The sequence below is a fragment of the Phaeodactylum tricornutum genome, chromosome 3, assembly GCF_000150955.2.
Source record: "Phaeodactylum tricornutum CCAP 1055/1 chromosome 3, complete sequence".
Taxonomy (NCBI): domain Eukaryota; phylum Bacillariophyta; class Bacillariophyceae; order Surirellales; family Neidiaceae; genus Phaeodactylum; species Phaeodactylum tricornutum.
The window spans coordinates 1,410,609-1,431,786 of record NC_011671.1 but is presented as its reverse complement, the minus strand read 5'-3'; the positions used below and the strand labels follow the sequence as shown (position 1 = coordinate 1,431,786).

The following is a 21,178-nucleotide window of genomic DNA, read 5'->3' as shown; positions in this document are numbered from 1 at the left end:
ATAGATATCTATAATGAGTTTATTTCTTCATCCTATGGTGACGTCCACTGTAAATCCTACACTAATTTATTGTTAGTGAAGGATTCAGAATCCTTCACGAAATCCGGGAATGAGATCCAATCCTTAAGTGGATTTGATTCCGAAAATAGCTGACTTCGTAATTTTAACGCCTACCGGAAATTACCGCTTTTTAAAGTTTAAAAGCGTTAAAAACAACCAATTATGGGCCAATTATGCTTTTGGCGTTGAGGCACGCCCCTGATCATTCAATATTGTGTATTTTCTCACTAACCGAAACTCCACAACGCCGGCCGAGTAACATGGTTCCTGTTTTACTGGTGGTGTCAAACGTTTAACATTATTAACAATAAATAAACTTCTATATTCTGCTTTTTCTCGGCTGAAATGCGATGTATTTTATGCAAACAACATATTTACATTAACGCATGCCTCAGCGGCGTTCTGATTACCTTTCCAAATAGAACGGTCGGTCTCTGGCAATCTCGTAAATCGACGATCGTCTTCCTTGAGATCCACGCCAAGCTACCAGTCTTGTATGCTGCTGGTCCTTTCGCGGCCACACGCAATTCTACAGACTGACGAACCGGAAGTGTTCATATACGAGGGAGAAGGAGAACCAAGAAGATTAGCGCTACTGGAGTTACTTTACTCTCAATGACAGTGAAACATAAATTAACATGCGGTCCTAAAACACTCGATATCGATTGAATGTTAACAATATCTTACATGTTTATTGATCTTGTAAATAAATTGTAAGTCCGTTTACTGTATCACCATGGCCACAAGAAAACCATTTACCGGGACGGAAGGTCGTCGTCGAACCGCTCTTTTCTTCGCTGGAAGCTTCTACCTGTTCCTGTTTGTGAAGATTTTGCGAGCATATCGAGCTTACAACCAGAGGGATGTTGTGGAAGTTGATCAGCAAAAACAAGTGAACAGGGTTAGAGGAATAGACTTACCACCACACCGAAAGCCTCGACATCATCCTGTGCGTCCTGACTCGGTCTTTCGAGGATTTCAATTTGAGTCAAATCTCACCATGTCGTCCGACAACAAGCCATACTGCGAAAGTAAGGATCGATTCCGCAGACTCCCTCTCAAACTCAATCAGCGCGTTGTTTATCTATCGGGAAAGATGGGTCACAACAATGGCTTTCAAACAGAAATCCAGAACCGAGAAATAGAAGCGATCGAAAAGCTTCACTGGCTACGAAATGCCTCCGATACGATCTTTCTTTATGAAGTCCCCGAGCACTGGCGGAACCACGAACCGTATAAACAGCATACGCAATTCTTGAAAGATCCAACACATGCATCCTCAACAGGCGGAGGCTGGTGGTTTTGGAAGCCACCCTTAATATTGGACGCCCTGAAGCAGCTGTCGCCGAATGATGTGTTAGTATACAGCGACTACGATCAAACAACATGGTGGCCTGCTCTGGCAGATTTTATTGATCACATCTTGAAGAATCCAGAGATTGACTGGGCTCTTCCTCGGTGGCAGGGTGGAACGGAGAGGAGATACACCAAACAGGACGTATTCGAAGCGTACTGTGGAAAGCCGACAAGCATCCTACAAGACACTCCACAATGGGAAGCTGGGATCCATATTTTTCGTCCAACGCGACGCGTAATACAATTTGTTGAAGAGTGGCAGCGAGCTACTGAAGACTACGAGGCAATCTCTGATACCGAATCTTTAGTCCCCAACGAACCATCTTTCGTCGAGCATCGTCGGGATCAATCTCTTCTCAACTTGATGCACAAATGTTGGTTCACATCGGACGAAGCGAAATACGTGCAGGCACCACATCCTTGCGGATGGCTCTATGGGAAAGGATTAATCGACTTCTATTTTATCACTCTACCATCCTTGAAAACATCTGAGGAGCTGACTTTGCTACACCATCGCAGACAAAGGTTCTGGGCCTCTCACAACCGCACTTTCGAAAAAGCTACGGATCAAGGATAATTTCCAATGAATCTCTGAGAGTCTCTCACGTTTCGACCTCGAGCCACTCACTCAATTTTATTCGTAGCTAAAAGAAGTATTAATCGCTTGCCCATCTGAGCGCATCAACCCTGCAGCGGTCTGATACAAAAGAAAAGCGTCGGTATGCAATTGAAACAGCGTTTACTTCGTCACCAAATTTTTTAAGTTTACCAACCTATCGGGACCCAGCGGAAGGCTCTTCCATCTTCGTTCCGCAAACGTCGGCTAATCTCAGCAAGTAGATGGAAACATCGGCAATTTCCTGTCCCAGCTTGTCAAGCTGGGTAGCGGTCAGCACGCCAAGAGTGTCGTCGCGAAACTGCACCAGCTCCGCCAATTCTCCAAGCTCCCCAAGCAACGCAAGAGTCAAACTTCGAGGTTTGTGATAACGTGACCAGTCTCGCTCTGTCGCGAACATTCGAATAGATCTCGTCAGCGTAGGCAGAATTGTCCAGAATGCTTTGTTGCTAACGGCTGGTTCTGAAGGCAGTTCGTCGTGAGTTCCATCGCTAGCTTTCGCCTTCATTGTGGATTGGCCATCGACTTTCGTGATTCCCGTCGACTCGGAATAGTCTGTATACTTACCGGCTTTTCCCTGAATTCGGACAAGAAGCACAGAGTTTAGTAACTTTTGGTTGGTAAGGCACAATGATGCACGATCCAATGGATGTTGGGTCTCAGTGGGAAAACTATGTAAAGTCGTACCTTGCAAAGATGCACGGGGTATTTCCGTCGATTGAGCTCCATCTTTGTCAAAATTGCCGTATGCAGCGATAACGACAGACATTCCGCGGTTTGAAGCAAGCCAACTAAAACGTTACCCATACAAGTCTTTATTTCGGAGCTCACAAAGTCGGGTGCTTCGCTCAAAGCCGTAGGAGCATCCAGTGGAGCGTCGGACAAGAGAAGGGAGCAGAGTCGACCCACCGTTGCGGACAAAGCCAATATTTTGCTCCGAACGGAGTGAAGAGGGTACAACGTCTCTTCTGAAGCATTGTTGCCGTCCACAATTGTACGGACCAACGACGACAGATCCAAGGATGAAGACGCAGTCTCGCCTCGTTCATTCTTGCCTCGTGTTCGATCGGGCGAGTCTACTACCTTGCGGCCTTCCTCATTCGCAAGTATTTCGTCAAAAGCTCGTACAGAATTCGGCGTTCTCGAGGATGAAGAAATAGTCATGTTGCGTTTCCTCAACAGATGGCTTTTCAGGTTACAATTGATTGATCTTGTACAGTAACAGCAAAGCAAGAGAGTGAAAGTAACAATCGCCGACATTTTTCAGAAAAAAGGTGGCGTTTCAAAAGAACTGTGTCGCGTCTGCCGCGCCAGCCATCTTCCCGCCAAAAGGCGAAAGTCACGAGTGCAGTCCCGACACGTGGTTTACGGTCGCGTATATGACGTTGGGAGCTATGATACTATTTGACTGTAAACGCAGGCTGTTGATGGGGAACTAGTAGTCTCTGCAAAGAGAACACACAAGCTATACAGGAAGCCTTACCTACAATTGAGATGCAGCCTCTTCGTCCCTTACTGTCCGTTTTCCTCCAGTTTTTATCAACAGTTTAGTGCTTTCGATACGAATATTGTGGCTCAGCGCCTTTGTCATATCGTATACTGTCAAGGCGGCAATACTCGCACCTGTCAGAGCTTCCATTTCAACACCCGTTGTATGGGTCACCCGACATTCGCACTCAATTACCACGGTGTTGCCGTCTTCGAGCCGAATATCCAACGTGACCTGATCCAGCGCCAACGGATGACAGAGTGGAATCAAGTCGCTCGTTTTCCTGGAAGAAGAGAGCTGAGTCAGTCTCTGAGATTGTAGGCTAATTATAGCTAGCGCGATAGCTGGATTCACAGTCATAAACGTCGTACTTACTTGGCAGCCATGATTCCAGCCAATTTCGCAGTCGCAAATATTGGCCCTTTGGGCCCCACCAAATCCATATTACCTCTTTCATCAACTGCAAAAGCCTCAATGACTTCCAAGGGCAGCACAACTCTTGATTGAGCCGTAGCCGTACGCCGACTTACAGTCTTCCTACCCACATCCACCATATGGATCGAAGTTCCGTCCTTCGATAAATGCGACAGGCCTCTATACGGAAGTTCAGCCTCCGGCGGCCCGTTAACTCTACTACTCAATTCAGCAATATGATCCTTTTTTTGACTCATTTGTTGCGCTCGCGCTTGCTCAATTTTATCGAGAAAAGAGAACTCATGTTTATGTTCAGTTGCATTGGACCAGGCATTCCGCTCGTCCTCAGTGAAGCCAAACAAAGCTTCACGTTCGTCTTTCAAGTCTTGCATTTGTTCTTGGTACAATCGATGTTGCTCCTCGCTGTCAGAATTTTTTGATCCGTCCCGGGCTGAAAAGCACCGGGCCATGCACTGGCCTCGACGGTACGGAGATGACATTGCTTGCATGCGACGGCATTCGCGAGCATCTATCCTAACTCGGGACGCGGAACAGCCTATCAAAGATGAAGTCAAACGATACATGGAATAATTTTGAAGAGAGAGAGAGTCAAGGCTGCCAGTAAAAGATACAACGGAAAGGGGCGAAACGCTGATTTTGAGAGCAAAGGCACTCTGCGGTAGATGATAATTTTCACGCACGAGACATTCTTGGCCGTGGAGAAAAATAAGGCTCACAGTCAGTTCTATAACTAGGGTGAGGACGATAGTGAAACAAGGAAGATTGACTATGAGCAACCTTTTTAAAAACTACATAATATGTCTCTGCTAGCATCACTAGAAAAACAAAAAATTCCCGTACTCGCGACGAAAAAAGAATTTAGTTTAAAATAGAGATGTACTCTACATACCTCCGTCTCCAACGGATTTACCTTGCTTCTGCTTTTCTGCCGCCCTAGCTAAGACGGCTCCAATTTCAGTTCCTTCTAAGTGTGTGTTGGTCATTCTCTGATTTTTCCGTTCGTAGTAACGACGCTTCTTAGGCTTACCGTCGTTATCGACGTTGGTAGACTTGGCGAGTCGTGGTCTGCGCAACTGCTCGCTTGGATCTAGAAGTTTGTGTTTCAACAGGATTTGCTTCAAATCGCGATCTGACTCGGCAACAACTGTGCGGGTTGCCAAATACATATCTCGGACGTCTAGCGTACATCCGTGACGACGGGCATGTGTGTAAAGAGCCAAGGCTGGATCGGAAGCAACCTTTTCCAAGTCTTCCTTGGCAGAAGTCCCATTTATGTGGGACGACGAATTTGCGCTGGCCATGGTTGGTCTAGCCGGACGCTTTCGCATGGACGATGTGCTTCCAGCAAACGAGGATGCCAACGTCGTAGGATTTGAGGCGTGGGCGTGCGATCCAAGAAGTTGTGAAGCAACCCCACCGCTTCGTCCGTGAGCAAGTTTAATAAATTTTTCTCGGGCAGCTTTAGCTTGTCTTAGATTCCGTTGGGCCGCTCCTGTCAGTGCCACATCTGTTGGAATTTCCTTGTTAGAGAACCTTCGAATATACCCGTCGACTTCATTGCGTTTGCTAAGATCGGTAAACGACACCACCGAGAGCGGTGCCTGCGCTCGAGCTGGTTGTTCCGAAAGTGGGACGCCTTCTTTGACGGCCGACGAGACACGAAACCATTGACCTCCAATCTGAATTGCTTCGCCACGCCGAATCTGAGAGCACGGATCGAGATCTGTTTCAACATTAGTGATTTGAGACTCCATCGTTTTGATTGGCGGCGGTAGCACCGATCCATTTGATGCCGAGGTGCTTTCGTCCGGGTCGGGCTCTCCGTTTTTTTCTATTTCAGTGATCGGGTATTGGTGTTCGGACGCGAATGTTGCTCCGTTTGCCGTCGGCTCCTGGCTTGTACCGTTCTTGATGGGTTTCGGCGGCGGCAACGATACGATACCATCCAACTCTACTAGAAATGGTTCACCTCGAGGAAACAAGATTTTGTCTTTATCTTCCGTATTTTGTACAGCAATTACATCGCCCGCTGTAATGAGGCCCTGAAGGTCTTTCTCGACATTTAGATACGAATCTAGAAGATCGCGCATCGAGACTCCCGAAGTCATCCGATTAATTTGTGCCAATAGAGAGGTCCGGTCGCGCACCGTTGCAAATTTTGCTTGGTAAGCATACGTTGCGAGTAAGAGGGCAGGATTCTCGGGATCCGGAATCATTTCTACTTTGACTTTAGGATTTCGCTGCAGCATGTCGGCGACCTGCGTATCGACATCGAGATCGATACCGGTGCTTCGGTAAATAACCGATGGCGCAATGCATCCAGACCCACGATGGGCCTGCAAGAAGGCTAGGATGTCGAACTGTTTTTCAAGATCTGGTTTGTTGGCCGCCGCTGCAAAGTCTTTCGGAGTTGCGAAAGACGAGACTGTAGGTGTCGGGGTAACGGTATCCGCCGAGGACGACGACGGGCCATCAGCCTTGGCACTATCATCGAGATGTTCATTCCGAAGAAAATCGAAGTTGTACGAGTTCGCCATTTTTAAGCCCGAAAGCTTGAAACAGCCTCTAGAAAAGACACGAGGTATCGCAAAAGCTTTTCATTGATGAGTTGAGTGTTCAAGAGTAGTACAGGAAGTGCGATGAAGGCAAAACAATCTACCTGCGCTTAAAACACCATCATTTTCCCGCTGCTCGCAGCTATCCATCATGGCCGGCCAAATCCGCGGGGATTTGTGAGTGTCGATATCGTATTGAATAAATCTGTATGTCCCAAGTACATGTCACAATAAGTACAGGTTCACAAACGACGAAGGAAAACTACAATCGTTAACAGTGAATAACCGAGAAATTGGATTTCTTCTACCCTCACATTCTGTATCAACCAATCGGGCTAAGTGTTTTGTGCACCAGATATAAAACTTTTGCCTTTAGCATTGGTAGATCCATTGGCCAAGAAAAACTTCCTCCCGCAATTCGTTGCTACTGAAGAAACATCTATTTTTCAATTAGCCGTCAATTTCTTCGTATTGTGGTACGATGCTCACACTAGATATGTGGTCTCCATCGTCCACGCGCTGTACCATAACGCCAGTCGCAGATCGACCTTGTGACGGAATATCGGACGCTTTCTGTCGGACCATTATCCCTCTTGCTGTAATAACCAATATTTCCTCGTCGTCCTTTACAATTCGGAGGCAGCTTACCTTGTCCTCCTCCTGCCCTCTTTTAAACTTAATGGCAATTACACCAACTCCGCCACGAGCCTGGGCCCGGAACTCGCTCGTCGCAATACGCTTTCCGTAGCCTTGTGCAGTTACTGTTAAAATGTACTCCTTGTTCTTGCCACTGAGTACATTCATATCTGCAATTGTGTCGCCCTCCCGGAGCTTCATCGCCCTCACGCCTCGACTCGTTCGACCAGTGGGTCGTAGCTTGGCAGCTCCGAATCGAGTCGCCATCCCACCTACAGTGCCGATTAAGATGTCATCCTCGTTTCGAACTCGATGACACCACTTCAAGCGATCACCATCTTCCAAAGTAGCGATGGTCAAGCCACGGCTCGACAATTTTTCGAAAGCATCCAACGGTGTTCGTTTAATCCAGCCTTGTTCTGTTGTCAGAACAACGTATTCTTCGTCAGAGAACTCGGACACCGGGAGGATCGCCGTAATAACTTCGTCACCGCGAACTGGCAATACGGATGGAATGGGCTGTCCCTTTGCCGTACGGCCCGCGATAGGAACTTGGTACGCCCGTAACCCGTAGGCAATACCATTCTGGGTAACCATTAAGAGCGTGTCGTGGTCGTTGCACGTGAAGCAATGTGCCACTTCACTGTCAGCTGACTCTCCACCATCGGAAGTGCCGCGTTTGCCGCGAGTGCCTCTTCCTTGACTCTCGAATGTCTTCAACGGCATGCGTTTGATGTAGCCACCACGAGTGACAACAATAACCGATCTCGAGTTTTCGATAAGGTCCATATCGCAAAAATCGCCGTCATCTTCAACAATGATGCTTGACTTTCGTTCACCGCCAAATCTCTTCATCATGTCAATGAACTCTTCCCTCATGACATCGTAAACCGCATCATCAACTTCCAGGAGATGTGTTAAACTTTCACGAGATTCTTCGAGGTCGGCCTTTTCCGACTCGAGCTTGCCCTTGTTCAATCGAGTAAGTTGCCCAAGTTGCAATTTTAAAATAGCGTCAGTTTGTTCTGATGAAGTGCCGAGCTCAATGTATAAAGCTTCTCGAGCAGCCTGCTGATCCGCAGAAGCACGAACAATCTGAATGACCATATCGACCTTGTCCAGTGCCATCAACAAGCCTGCAACAATATGGGAACGGGCGTTGACTTTGGTCAATTGGAATTGTGACTTGCGACGAATCGTTTCAAAGCGAAAGTCAAGAAAGCAGTCCATGGCTTGGCGAAGAGTGAATCGTTGTGGTACTAGGCTGCTGCTACTGTCACGATTCGCCGTCATCAGCGCCAAAAAGTTCCCAGAGAAAGTTGTCTGCAAGGGTGTCTTTTTGTACAAGTTGTTCAAGACTACGGCCGCGACGGCGTCTCGTTTGAGCTCAATGACGACCCGAATTCCATCACGATCGGATTCATCGCGTAGATCCGCAATACCGTCCAGCTTTTTTTCATTGACTAGTCCCGCAATCTTTTCCAACAATGCCGCCTTGTTGACCTGGTACGGTAGCTCGGTAACAATTATGGCCGTTCGTGTGATGGAACTTTTGCGGCCGGTCGTAATTTTTTCGATTTTGGTCACTGCCCGCATGACAATCCCACCATTGCCTGTTGTGTACAATTTCTCAGTACCGCCGGTACTAAGAATCGACGCCCCGGTGGGAAAGTCAGGTCCAGGGACCATTTGCAAGAGCTTCTTGTCCGTCACTGCCGCGCCCCCTTGGCGCGCCTTTACCAAGGCGGTACAGGCCGTCATAATCTCGTTGAGGTTGTGCGGTGGAATGTTGGTAGCCATGCCAACCGCAATGCCCGACGAACCGTTGAGTAGCAGAATCGGGAGCTTGGCCGGTAAAACTGCGGGTTCTATTTCGTTTCCGTCAAAATTGGGTAAAAAGTCTACCGTATCATCTTGTAAATCTTCTAGTAAAGCCGCTTGCGACAATTTTGTCAGGCGACATTCGGTGTAACGCATAGCAGCAGCGGGGTCCGCGTCGATGGACCCAAAGTTTCCGTGTCCGTCGATCAATGGATAGGCCGTACTAAAGTGTTGCGCCAAGCGAACCAAAGCATCGTAGACAGCCATGTCTCCGTGCGGATGAAACTTGCCCAGGACTTCCCCAACAACACGCGCGCATTTTCGGTGTCCTGTATTTGGGTAGAGGGAAAGCTGGTCCATGGCATACAATATTCGGCGATGTACGGGCTTGAGACCGTCGCGTGCGTCGGGAATGGCTCGACCCATGATGATCGAAAGCGCGTATTGCATGAACGAGTTGGATATTTCCGTGTGCAGTTCAATGGCCGGCCCGACTGCTGCCAAGGCGTTCGCCTGTTCCGCCTGTTCCCCTTCGGAGACGTAGGTATCACGTTCTGTTGTTGGTGCGTAGCTGAACTCTTCTTCCTCGATCATTTCCGGATCGTCGTCCGGGGTCGACGCTAGTCTCACGCGGCACCGCGCTTGCAACGTGATTCCATGATCGATTGACTGTGAACGAGACTTTCGTGCAGGTTGGGGCAACAGAGACAAGGCCTTGATTGAACACGGGAGTACACGTGCGGTCGAGGTCGTCCTTGTCGTTGCCGCTATGGTAGTAGACGTTGCCAAGTGGATTCGAAACGCGGCGCCACTCGACCAGAAGGTGCAGAGCAAATACCAGTAAAGTTGCCGCCTATGGAATTCCAACATTGCTCCTTTCGTTACTAGCCAACAAGCTAGTTTACTTCACGATGTTGCAAAAGTTGCTATTCGCAGCAGGGGAGTGTGAATTCCACAAAGGACGGTGGCACGTAGGTACGCGAGATTGCATTCGAGAGAAGTTCGCCATTGCCTTGGAATCGTCGAAAGTTGATGGCCTGTAGCTATCTTTCCGTCTGACAGAACCCGGATTCAGAATGAGTCGATTTTGTGCTGGGACAGCGAGCGATTGACAGACTAGCGGCAATGACAGTCCAACAAACAACTGAACAGTAACTGTAACAGTAAGAAAGAAAAAACGCACGACATTCAGACGGCAATGGGCAATCAAGGGGAGATCCGGATCGAGAAAAACAGGAAATATTGGGATGCATCTTCCATTCCACCACCAAGAGGACGTGACCATTTTTCATGTTGGCCTTGCCGTGTCGATTATGAATACCAACGACAACGCTACTCGGATTGTAATAAAGTACGATAGTACAGGAAGGAGGCTAGCGTATGCATTTGCGCTACTAGGCTTTGTAATACAAACCACCTTAGTTCATTCCCTCGCTTCGTCGTCGCCCTCGGAAAACCCGGCTTCCTTTACCTTGTTTGATCGGTTCCAACCAATCTGCCCTGCCGATCTTGCATCCGTTAGGCGTTTCGATTCGACACTGGTAGACGACGATGACGATGCAAACTGTGTTTGGGTAGCGGTGTTCCGATCTAGCAACAACAAGCCCTCGGTCATGATCAAAGACGATTTTCTGCTAGCCATGCGAGCCGCCGTCGACACGGCAACCGTATCCGCTCCGACATCCACCGACGTCAAAGTACGCAATTCATTTGAAACGAGTGACGCATCGGTCCTTGCGAAAACTCCCGTGGCGGTAGCACGTTTGCGTCCGTCACCCGATTTTGAGACCTGTTGGGTGCTCGATAGCATGCGCTGTGTATTGAAAAAAGAAAACACGGATCAAGCATGTGACGGGGGGTCAGAGCACACTGAAGCTCTTTCATCTGGAATCGATGCCTTACTCCGGTTTTATTTGCAAACCGAAAAACGGTTTGAAAAAGCCATACGTACCAAGGCAACTTTGGTCTCGGGGATACTATTGGAAGAGCGAGGATTCCGTCCAGTGGAAAGTTTGCAAAAAGACATGGCAACGCATGTATCTTCGATCGACCGGTGCATGGAAAATTACGCTTCACGTTCGGTCAGCGATATTGGAAAAAGCCCCGGCGCCAGACAGCGAGCTTTGGAAATTGTGTCACTGCTGGCTCAAGTCGACCGTGATGCAGACTTGAAGAATCCCGCCCACGCGAACGAAAACGATGCTCTGGGAGGCGGCGAAGATTTTGACCCCTGGTCATCGGTCAAACGATATCTATAAGAGTAGTATATAAAAGTGACGACGTTGTTGAAAGTAAGAGAATCATCTCGTGCATTCCAATGTGATCTTGCTCTGCAGCCTGATCAAGCGAGAAATAGAATGGACAAAACTGTCGGGAACAGATCCCGTCTGATCTGTTCCAATTGGTAGTAGCTTCGTGTTCATCATTCACTGCTTAACCGTAACTATTGATTCGACGGGGCATGCCTATTCGGTAATGCTACGCTCGGCTAAATAATTTCCGTGTAAAAAGCAAATTTTATTCCGCATCCGCATGCCGTACAGGTTCGGATTGACCGGAAGCGTGGCTGCGGTACATGGCATCCAATACTTGAACCGTTTTGAGTCCAACCAAACTGTCGGCCCCCACATGCGTTGATTTTCCTACACAAGCATCCAAGAAAGCCTGCAATGACTCAGGCCCATCATGTTCTGTTTCTAAATTCTCAAAGGCAAATCCCGGACCAACAGGCAACTCCACGACACCATCCATCGACACGCGGCGCAGTTCCAGATTTCCGGTGTTCTCATCCCGTGTATCGCCGCAGTAGATAATAGCACCGTCTTCGCCGTAGAGTTTGAATTGAATTTGTTTGCCAACCGGAGGGTCCGAGTGCTCATTGCCCGGAAGTAAACTGGTACCGGCAACGGAAAGGATGACTTCATTGTCGGAGTGGCAATCTCGGCAAATGATCGTTCCAGAAAGTGCAACATCAGCTCCAGTGGCGGCAGAATGCGTCATGCGGCAGTATACCTCGATAGGGCTAAGTTGCGGGCATACGTAGAACACCCAAGCCAAGACGTGCGACGATTGACCCCACGCAAAGCCGTTCCCCAGCATGTCAGGCCCCGGAACGTTCCAACCAGTGTTCGAAGGGTCTTCCTAGATGCGTGAACGAGCCAAAGAAGGAATAAAACATAGGACAGTGAGTGACCAAAGTAACAGAAGCTCGCAATGACAATGCAAACCCCGAGAAGATATGGCTCACATTCAAGCCCTCGAGTCGCATCACAACGCTAGCCAACATTCCATGGACGTACAAAGATCCAACTCAGAGCAGACGCCATGAAGATCGAGCCATGCCGCAAACTCCCTAGTTGGGGGACAGCTTGATGTGCTGCCTTTGTTTGCGAACGGTAGTTGGCCGAATGGTTGATTAGGAAGGAAACCTCCGGACGGGACGCCACCAGTTGGTGCAGCTGGTAGGCTTCCTCTATGTTGGTTGTCATGGGCTTTTCCATGAGAATATGGATTGGTTTTTCCCTGTTCCTGTTGGCGTCGTAGATTTCTTTACCAATGTTGTAGTGAGTCGAATGCGGCGTTGCCACAATTACACCGTCCAAAGTGGGTGTGTTCGCCAGAAGGTCCGACACGGAGGAAAATACGGCAGTGTCGTACTTTCGTGCCAGCGCTTCGAGCGACTCGAGATGAGGATTGAGATTCGATCGGGGCTGAGAGGCAGAATCGACAATTCCTACGAGATTGGCCCGAGTGTTCCGACTCAACTGTGGTATATGCCATCCTTGTGACCACCAGCCGGCTCCAATCACCGCTACATCGGCAACATCTTGAGATGTTGATTCCTTAGAGCCGGAAGGGGAACTTCGTTCGCTACGCATTGCAACGAAAACTACAACAACAACAGCTGACGCCGACCAATACTAAATAAATCAGCAAGGGCAAACACACGGTCCGTTCAAAAAAGCCACTTTTCACGCAAGACAGGATAAACTTGTATTTGAGGCAAGTAAGAATGGGAAGTTGGCTAGTAAGCAAGCAGAGGTATTCACTGTAGGGAAAGGCAGTTTTGGGTTGACAACGAGAAACGAAATCCGAGTGTATCTTCGAGGAAGGAAGAATCTTCCAGAATGGGGCGGGGGGCATTCTTCTCATCAAAGAACTATCCGCCGTATAACTGTAAAGTAGGATACCGTCTGGTATACGTACGTGTGAATTACCCTGGCATCCAAGCAAAAAAAAAGCTTGTCGATATCTCCAAGTCAATGGCCAGCAGGGGTAACGAGTGTTTGAGTAAATCAAGTCGAGCGACGAAGCATTCAGTTGGACACACGTTCGTTGTCTATATCCATTGACGGGCTTCGTGGCTGTCTCGTAGCAAAAGAGTTGAGAATCATGGCAAGTGCGAAAAAGAAGAGCCGCAAGTCGGTGACCCCACGCAAGGAATCCATAGGGGAAGAGTCGGTGGCGTCGGCCGGATCTCGAACAACTCGCCAGGACAGGAAACGGCGTAACAGTGACGCCACTACGGATGCCTCCAACCCGACTAAAACGCCAACTCGAGCATCTAAAAAGCTCGAATCTTCAAATTCATGCAAAAATTCCAAGCGCAAGAGCCCGCAGGTCAACGTTGAACAACACAAAACCCAGAAAATGCAAACTCCGGAAACGCTAGCAATTGCTACCCCAAGCAAATCGAGCGCAACCAAGTCAAAATCGAGCACTTCCCGAAGGAAGAAAACTTCACCACCCACCAATACCGTGATTGGAGTCAAGGCTCCCCCTACACTCGACGTACAGGTGCATCGTCTACGGCATTTGGGCTACCACCCCAAGCCGATTGTCGCGATGGCGGCAACGCCGCCGTCCGTTTCCGAATCCTACCTGGCAATCGCCCGCGACAACGGCTCGGTGGAGCTCAAGTCCGTGCAGCAAAAGTTTCGTACCATTGCAACGATCGCCGGATTTCCGAGTCGAATCGTTACCGTTATGACGTGGGTACACGATTGCGGCGAAGAGTCGTCTCCGAACCCGGCCTCGTTGCCAAAACTGGTCGGCGCCTCCAGAGATGGATCTCTATTCTTCATTGACTTTACAACAGGACAATTGAGCAATACGATTTCGAGTGGAGGAGGTGGTATTTTTTGTCTAGCAACTCTCGGTCCATATTCCAGTTTTGTAGCCGCAGGCTGCGAGGATGGATCCATCCGTATATACGACGTGTCCGATAAGCCGGTACTCCTGTCCACAATGCCTTCAACCGGGGCGGCAGTCTTGGCATTGGCCTGGCATCGAGGAATAAATGCGGCCAGAAACAATTCAATGGCCGGTACAACCATTTTTGCTGGAGTCGCCGATGGGACAATTCGACGGTACGATTGTGTCTCCACCGAAGGCACCAACAAGAACAATTCGTCCCGGATTTCTTGGAAGTCGACACTACGCATGACGGTGGAGAATTTTGGTCGCAACATCCCAACACGAGTATGGAGTATATCCATTCTAAAGGATGGTACAGTCGTATCGGGAGACTCACTCGGACACGTTCAGTTCTGGGACGGCGACAGCGGTTCTCTCCAGCAAACCTTTATCCAAAATGATGAGAAGGCGGACGTTCTATGCATGGCCGTATCTCAGGACGAGGACAAAGTATTTGCCAGTGGGATTGATTCACGTGTTGTTTGTATTGAAAGGCCGCCGATGACTCCGGGTGGCGATGGTCTGGCGGGTCGGAAATGGACCTTAACACATGCTCATCGGCCTCATACACATGATGTCAAGTGCATGACTGTTTGCCAGCAACACAAGGCTATTGAAAGGGAAGGAAAACTGAAAACAATAACGGTTGATCTTCTTTGCAGTGGGGGTATGGATACGAAAGTCTGCTTATATCAGGTGCGTGAGTTTCCTACTCGACGGCCACTAACATTATATCCTTGGCCGTCGTCGAGTCCAATCATGTTGGCAAAGCAAGCTCGCTTGCTTTTGATGAGACGTGAAGATCGAGTTGATCTGTATCGCTTAGGCCCTCAACAAACAGGTGATTTGAATACCCCAGTTCTCGTGCCTGAAGAAGAAACGCTGGTGGGAAGTGTGCAAGTGAAGACGCCGTCGAATTTGGCGTGCACGGCGATTAGCAACGACGGCTCACTTTTGGCGATATGCAACGCTGTGTCTCTCCTTGTCTTCCGGATCGCATTTAGCGAACAAGGTACTATGACACCGACAAGAATACCACAGGACTTTTCTTTTCTTGGGCCATGCAACGCAGTTCGCTTTACTCCAACTAACGATCTTGTAGTGGCCACAGCCGACGGGAAGATTCAAAATCTTCCTTTCACGCCAAATATGGCAGCTTCAGCGACAGAATCGATGTACGAAACGAGAGACGCGGTGAAACAGACCATAATCACGCAAGCCTCGCAAAACTCGCTATCCGTGGAATCCTTGGAAATTTCTGTTGATGGTCGATGGATGGCTACCATGCAGAGTGGTCTTTGTGGCGAAGACCGTATATCACTTTATCACAGCAGCAGCCCGAGAGAAAGCTTCAGCCATTGGTGGACAATTCCTCCGTTGGATACCGCTGTTTCTGCTATTGCATTTTTGAGCATTGACTCTCCAGTGTTGGTGGTGGCATGCTGTAACTACGCAACGTACGTCTTCAACATACATGATCGCCGCCTTAGCCCTTGGAGCGAAGAAGCTGGCTATCCTCTGGATAAGGCGATGCCACTGGAACTCTCAAATCGAAACGATTTTCCCGTGCGCCTTGCCGTCAACCCCACCTCAGCATCCCAATTTCTCGTGGTACGTACAAATAGAAATAGATGAATCTGGAGCAAGATACTTGTTATTCCAGCTCGCTGCAACGATACGATCGCGAGTTGGTTGTCTTTCTTGCAAGAGCATATTGCCCTGTTTCGCCCATTTAAACGACACTTGATGCGGTTTCAATGGTATAGTAATGGGATACATTTATATCTCTAACACGCGGCTTATTTTCAAACATGTTTTGAAGGGCTCTTTCGGTGCTTTCGTGACAATGTCCATGGACAAGAGCTATCCCAAGTTTTGTCGAAACGTTCCAGAGATACATGTTCGTGGGCGCAAACGCAAGCGATCCCTGTCCGTAACAAGTTCAGATGAAGTTGATCAGAGTGCAGCAGCTTGCACTTGCTGTTTGCGGTACAATAGCATGCTCTTCGTGGACTTCGTCGATGAGAACGAAATGGTGGTAGTCGAACAACCGTGGATGAGTGTTGTTGCTACGTTTCCACAAGGGCTCCAGCGTAAAGTGTACGGGGCTTAGTCTTAGGCTTCGGACAGAAGCGATATTGCTGCAATTCTGTCGATCGCAGATTTAAATAGGTACGTGTTGCTTGGCTTTGTTTTGTGAAAGCTTGCAGGTCGCAGCGGTGATGGTTCGCTCTTCAACGGTCCATCGCCTCCTTTTTTGAAAACTTGCAAAGATTGACAACGCTCTGTTTGAGCCGGTGTTGCGTTTCTATCGCAGCCGCGGTATAGATTGAGAAAACATTTCTGATTACTTTCTGCTTTCCTTCCTTAATGTATCGTTGGCGACAGGGATCCAAATGGTGAGTGCAACGCAGTCGTCAAGAAGTTACGTCAACGCAAGACGCAGCGGTGTCGAAGTGCGATTCACGCTTTGCTGCCTCCAATTAGAAACACAATATCTTGCTAAAATAAAAAGGCCCTATCTGAGCCGATCTTGTGCCATGACGAGACTTGACTGGTAAATGAAGGTGATAACATTGTTTTTTTGCTATTTCTCACAGAGCTTACGACTTTTGTGGTTACAGGATCAATTGACAGTAAAAGCAACGAGAGGTGCAGTCAATGGCTTTGACTGTAAATGCAGTTATGTAAGCTTCCATATCAGATTCAGACTATTGGAAGGTCTCTGTTTAGTGCTCGTAACTGTAAGTGATAGCGATACATCATCGAAATGATGTGACTGCGAAGCCGACTGTTTAATTTATTAAGCCTTAAAAATTTGAAAATTGTCCATGCCATGTACGTTCTAAACAGTGAATTGGTTGGATAATTTATCTCTTTCATATGGCTGAGCGACTTTTTACCCGATACCGATTTATTGTATGTGAAAAATTGCTACACAGAATATAGGCAATCATGCAACTACCACCATGGCAGTTCATTGCGAAAACTGACTTGCGGTTCTAAGTAGTCGCGAAGCGCCGCGAATGAATAGGTAGTTCTTGTTTCAGGAAAGCATTCTTCGAATATGGAATCTTCCGTCACAAAAACTGCCAAGGACGCACTACAAGCCAAAGCATCGGCATATCGCGCCGGCTATCGGTCGTCGTGTCACGATGAAAAGGACACACATTCCTACGGATCTCTATTGGAACAGGCTGCGACCGCGCTTATAGGTCAAAATCGACGCCAGACGCCGCTCATCAATGCTGGATATGCAGTGCGAATAGCTGTTATTCTAGATCAAGTTGGTTCCTTTTTGAGGCTGCCGGTTTTACATAGACATTCGTATGATATTGAGGACACGAAATCTACAAACAGGAACCGAAAGCAACTCATTTTTCTCGGTGCTGGTTTGGATGTGACAGGAATCTGGGCTGCTTTGCTATCTGATCCTGGTAATGTAGATATTCACGTTCTTGAAGTTGACTTTCCGGACGTTGTCAACGCCAAACGTGACTTTTTGGAAAGAAACCTTAAATGGACGAGGGCAGACGACAACGCAGGTGAGGATGTCGTCTGCTATTCCGTTAATGGCTCGTCGTTGACCACATTTACATTGGTCGCTGCGGACCTACGGAAAGCAAGCAAGTATGGAAACATTGCTGGTGCGGCTCACCCAAACGTTGCGACTCTCGTTGTCTCAGAACTCGTGGTTGCATACTTGGGCGAGGTTGTCTGCCAGACTCTGTTACAGTTTTGTGCATCCACCCTTTGCGAAAACCGCGAAAGCGCCATGATTTTGTACGAACCACTCAAACCAGTCGAATACGATCGGTCCGTACTAAGTGCTTACCAGAGATGCTACTACGCTCACTTCAAGGCCAAGTTAGAACGGGGTGAGTCGGAAACAGGACAACACCATTCCGTCCTGGCACCTGTCGGCGCGTCGTGCGAAGCGGTGACGACACGACTCCTGCAGTACGGTTTTGCTTTCCCGAGAATTATCGATGTGGGAACTGCAGCACTGTACGCAAGAGCGCACGGCGCCATGCTGACCCCCTTGGAAATGTTTGACGAACATATGGCTTTAGATCTTCATTTGCGTTCCTATGCTCTGGCTGTAGCTTTTTCTCCGTCACGACATATCACAAATCTGATTTTGGAGCGTACTCTTTGCCCTTGGGTGACAGGAGTTCGCCCATCTCGATTCCAATTAGATCGAGTACGTGGGGGCAGCATCGGTTGGTTGTCAGCAATAGAACGTTGTGACGAGAATCAAGTCCGCACGCTTTTTGAAGGTACATACGAGCATTTATTTGAAATGTACCCGGGCGTTCATAGAATGGTCAAATCGGTTCTCAAAAAGGATTTGCTAGCGACGGTCGGCAAGGACGGAGATTCTATTTCCGATATTGCGCAAAGATTTCGGGACATGGGTGGCTTTTTCCTAGTTGCCACTGAGTGCCACGATATGAGCGACACTGTCCAGCGAAAAATTGTTGGATGCATAGGCTTGCGACGCTATGCCGAAGGAAAGAAAAGTATAGAGGGTTCAAACATGTACGAGATTACTCGTTTCTTTGTTGACCCACATATGCGCGCATGCGGCGTCGGAAACGAACTTTGGAACTTTGCCAAAGGCTTGGTAATGCAGCAAGACGGATTTTCATCGACAACATCGAGCACGGGTGTTTCTTTCGTTGCTACCACGCCGGTGTTTTTGAAAGAAGCTAATGCATTTTATCCTTCGCAAGGGTTTGTCATCAAGAAAGAAACTACCATGGGAGGCATACCGATGCGCACATACATACATACATACAACAGCACCAGCAACCGCTAAGTATTCCGTCAAATAAGCATGACTATAGAGAATTACTTAAATCTTTGTCTTCGAGATGTACTTGCACCAGTATCCAGTCTAAAGTGTCTTTTCCATGAACTTTTTAAAAGCTTCGACAGTACGTTCCTCCGACTCGTACTTCACTGCGGTACCGTCTGCCTTGATCACATTGACGGTCGGGAACGAGTTGGTGTTCAAGTTAGCCATGACAAACTCTCGTTCTTCGTCTCCGCGGAAACTGTAAACGTCGACATCGTCTCCTACTGCTTTCGCAAATTCCTCAAATTGATCCTCCATAGCCTGGCTGAATTGACACCAGGGTGCATAGACGGCAATTACGGCGGGCTTGCCCGACTTTTTGATTTCCAAAGCATCCGCGGACGACGAGATTTTCTTGACCACACTATTCTCTTCCTCCCACAAATCCCGGTCCCAGGTACGCTCGGCTCCGTCCACGTGAATACCGCATTCCGTCTTGGTTTTGCCATCCTTGGTTGCTAATCCGACGAAGCGGCCCACCCGTTCTTTGGCGTAATCTAACCATACGGTTTTATCGCCTTCAAACTTAAAATCTACAAATCGAACCGAGCCGTCTTCCGGAACCGGAATAGTGTCCTTGGCGTCACCAATACTGGGGTATCCCTTTTCGTGGAGCGGGTGGTACGGGACATCGTATTTGGCAATATAGTCAAAGGTATCTTCCAAAGTCCAGTAGGCAATGGGGTTGCATTTGGCGAGTCCGCCACCAATGGGAGCGTTTTCGAACAAATCAATCCAGGCGCGTTCGAATCCTTGCCATCGGGTACGTCCGTTGATCATGCAGTCAGTCTTGAGTGTTTTGAGACCTCGCTGGAAAGGCTCCACCTTGCAAACGCGGTCATACTCGTCTATATCTTCCTTCCAAAGATTGGCACCGTAGCGCTTGTCGAAGGCATCCTTGTCGCCAACGGGTATCTTGTCGGCGCAGAAGACGTCGGCCTTGAAATTGTAGTGCTCTTCCAATTTCTCAAGAAACTCCATCGTTTCGGGGAAGAGATGGAAGGTATCGACAACCATAATTTTGGCTTTGCCGTTTTCCAGGTATCCGAGACGCGACAAGAGGTGAGTAATAACAACATCGCCCGCAATCATGGCGTTGGGAAAGACCGCGTTGCCTGGAGAGAAGGGTTACAAGAAAGGGCTTGGTTAGCAAATGGCACCTACATCAAATAACACAAACATTTGGAGACATATACGAGACAACGTCGGACAGAGCAAATTGTGCACAGGATTGCGATCCCCTTATCCAAAATCTCGTGATCCTCCCTGGCCAGATCCAACAAGGACACCTTCCAAGGAACATACCGTAATTCTCCACAGCAATCTTGAGAGCAAACATGGCCTGCTCCTCCAAATGTTTGAGCCGCATTTCTTTGGATTCGGCAATGTACTGTTCCTGGTCAAAGATCGTTTCCGTATCGGCCATTTTCACTCCAGTGCGAGATCCAAAAGGAGTCAAGGCGCCAAAGGCCGCTTTTTGAGGCACAAAAGCCGACACCGACACGGTGCTCAATAGTGTCGTCACAGCCACGAGATACTTCATGATGAGGAGGTGAAGAGTAAATCCGTAGTTTAATTCGAAGATAGGATCAATCCCAGGGCGTCAGATGATCGTAGCAACGAGATCTGCTTTATACTCTTTGATTACAATTAGATTTCGTGTCGTTCACGTCCGTCAAGCCGAGAAAAACGTAAGCCAACTTTCCTGCCCACGAACGAATGAGGGATGTACGGTTGTCGGTACGTCTGCGTTTTATGCCGAGATACACCAGAATACGCGGGTATATGGTATTGGGTTCTCTAACTCCATAAGGTTGGTTTTCCGGGTTTTACTCGAACGCGCAAGAAGTCGCGCGAATTCCTAGGAACACCCGGAGAGTTTTGCAAGGAGTAATTTACAGTTATGTCAAAAATTATGGTCACGCTGGATTTGATTGTGAATACCGTAAAGGACCAAATTTCTACCAAGCACATAATCCTGATTGGTTCGGTAAGGGTCTATTCTACCTCTCTCTTGTTGTAGTAGGTTCGCGTCCTCTGTAACTGTAAAGGGAACAATCTTGCAACCTAGACAGCAACAAAAGGATTGGCAAAGTGCACTGCACAGGAGCGTTGAATGCATCCATGCTGACTCAGACTGTGCTCTGTTTCAC

The 21,178-nt window shown here is 48.3% G+C and overlaps 9 protein-coding genes across 9 annotated transcripts; 4 read left to right on the top strand and 5 right to left on the bottom strand.

Annotated features, from left to right (window-relative positions):
* Nucleotides 1–596: 596 nt before the first annotated feature.
* On the top strand, nucleotides 597–1,993 carry PHATR_44246 (predicted protein; the record flags this gene model as incomplete). Its single annotated transcript, XM_002186492.1, has 1 exon — nucleotides 597–1,993. Exon 1 carries the CDS (start codon nucleotides 797–799, stop codon nucleotides 1,991–1,993), a length of 1,197 nt encoding a protein of 398 aa, XP_002186528.1. The 5' UTR covers nucleotides 597–796.
* A 1,522-nt stretch (nucleotides 1,994–3,515) lies between these two features.
* Nucleotides 3,516–4,111, bottom strand: PHATR_10532 (predicted protein; the record flags this gene model as incomplete). The annotated part of the gene is made up of 2 exons (XM_002186215.1): nucleotides 3,516–3,804; nucleotides 3,897–4,111. Coding segments are annotated over 2 exons (504 nt in total), but the record flags the coding sequence as incomplete, so codon positions are not given.
* A 2,850-nt stretch (nucleotides 4,112–6,961) lies between these two features.
* PHATR_33633 (predicted protein) lies at nucleotides 6,962–9,418 on the bottom strand (the record flags this gene model as incomplete). Its single annotated transcript, XM_002186214.1, has 1 exon — nucleotides 6,962–9,418. One exon carries the CDS (start codon nucleotides 9,416–9,418, stop codon nucleotides 6,962–6,964), a length of 2,457 nt encoding a protein of 818 aa, XP_002186250.1.
* Nucleotides 9,419–10,281: 863 nt separating this feature from the next.
* Nucleotides 10,282–11,226, top strand: PHATR_44243 (predicted protein; the record flags this gene model as incomplete). Its single annotated transcript, XM_002186491.1, has 1 exon — nucleotides 10,282–11,226. The coding sequence occupies one exon, from the start codon at nucleotides 10,282–10,284 to the stop codon at nucleotides 11,224–11,226; it is 945 nt and encodes a 314-aa protein (XP_002186527.1).
* A 259-nt stretch (nucleotides 11,227–11,485) lies between these two features.
* PHATR_33631 (predicted protein) lies at nucleotides 11,486–12,846 on the bottom strand (the record flags this gene model as incomplete). Its single annotated transcript, XM_002186213.1, has 2 exons — nucleotides 11,486–12,109; nucleotides 12,268–12,846. 2 exons carry the CDS (start codon nucleotides 12,844–12,846, stop codon nucleotides 11,486–11,488), a joined length of 1,203 nt encoding a protein of 400 aa, XP_002186249.1.
* Nucleotides 12,847–13,273: 427 nt separating this feature from the next.
* PHATR_44242 (predicted protein) lies at nucleotides 13,274–16,985 on the top strand. The gene is made up of 5 exons (XM_002186490.1): nucleotides 13,274–15,621; nucleotides 15,655–15,775; nucleotides 15,987–16,336; nucleotides 16,553–16,563; nucleotides 16,789–16,985. The coding sequence occupies exons 1-3, from the start codon at nucleotides 13,361–13,363 to the stop codon at nucleotides 16,275–16,277; spliced, it is 2,673 nt and encodes an 890-aa protein (XP_002186526.1). The 5' UTR covers nucleotides 13,274–13,360; the 3' UTR covers nucleotides 16,278–16,336; nucleotides 16,553–16,563; nucleotides 16,789–16,985.
* Nucleotides 16,986–17,224: 239 nt separating this feature from the next.
* On the top strand, nucleotides 17,225–18,986 carry PHATR_44241 (predicted protein; the record flags this gene model as incomplete). Its single annotated transcript, XM_002186489.1, has 1 exon — nucleotides 17,225–18,986. Exon 1 carries the CDS (start codon nucleotides 17,232–17,234, stop codon nucleotides 18,984–18,986), a length of 1,755 nt encoding a protein of 584 aa, XP_002186525.1. The 5' UTR covers nucleotides 17,225–17,231.
* A 78-nt stretch (nucleotides 18,987–19,064) lies between these two features.
* Nucleotides 19,065–19,442, bottom strand: PHATR_10518 (predicted protein; the record flags this gene model as incomplete). The annotated part of the gene is made up of 1 exon (XM_002186212.1): nucleotides 19,065–19,442. A coding segment is annotated over one exon (378 nt), but the record flags the coding sequence as incomplete, so codon positions are not given.
* Nucleotides 19,443–19,562: 120 nt separating this feature from the next.
* On the bottom strand, nucleotides 19,563–20,767 carry PHATR_25956 (predicted protein; the record flags this gene model as incomplete). The annotated part of the gene is made up of 2 exons (XM_002186211.1): nucleotides 20,331–20,767; nucleotides 19,563–20,140 (listed from the first exon to the last, which is right to left on the bottom strand). Coding segments are annotated over exons 1-2 (816 nt in total), but the record flags the coding sequence as incomplete, so codon positions are not given.
* Nucleotides 20,768–21,178: the final 411 nt, after the last annotated feature.

What these genes read in the sequence shown, in the direction of transcription:
- PHATR_44242 (XM_002186490.1), top strand. Translation starts at nt 13,361, where the DNA reads ATGGCAAGTGCGAAAAAGAAGAGCCGCAAGTCGGTGACCCCACGCAAG. An exon ending in GCATGCTGTAACTACGCAAC is followed by an intron (nt 15,622 to 15,654) that starts GTACGTCTTCAA and finishes TCGCCGCCTTAG; the next exon opens with CCCTTGGAGCGAAGAAGCTG. An exon ending in CAGCATCCCAATTTCTCGTG is followed by an intron (nt 15,776 to 15,986) that starts GTACGTACAAAT and finishes CATGTTTTGAAG; the next exon opens with GGCTCTTTCGGTGCTTTCGT.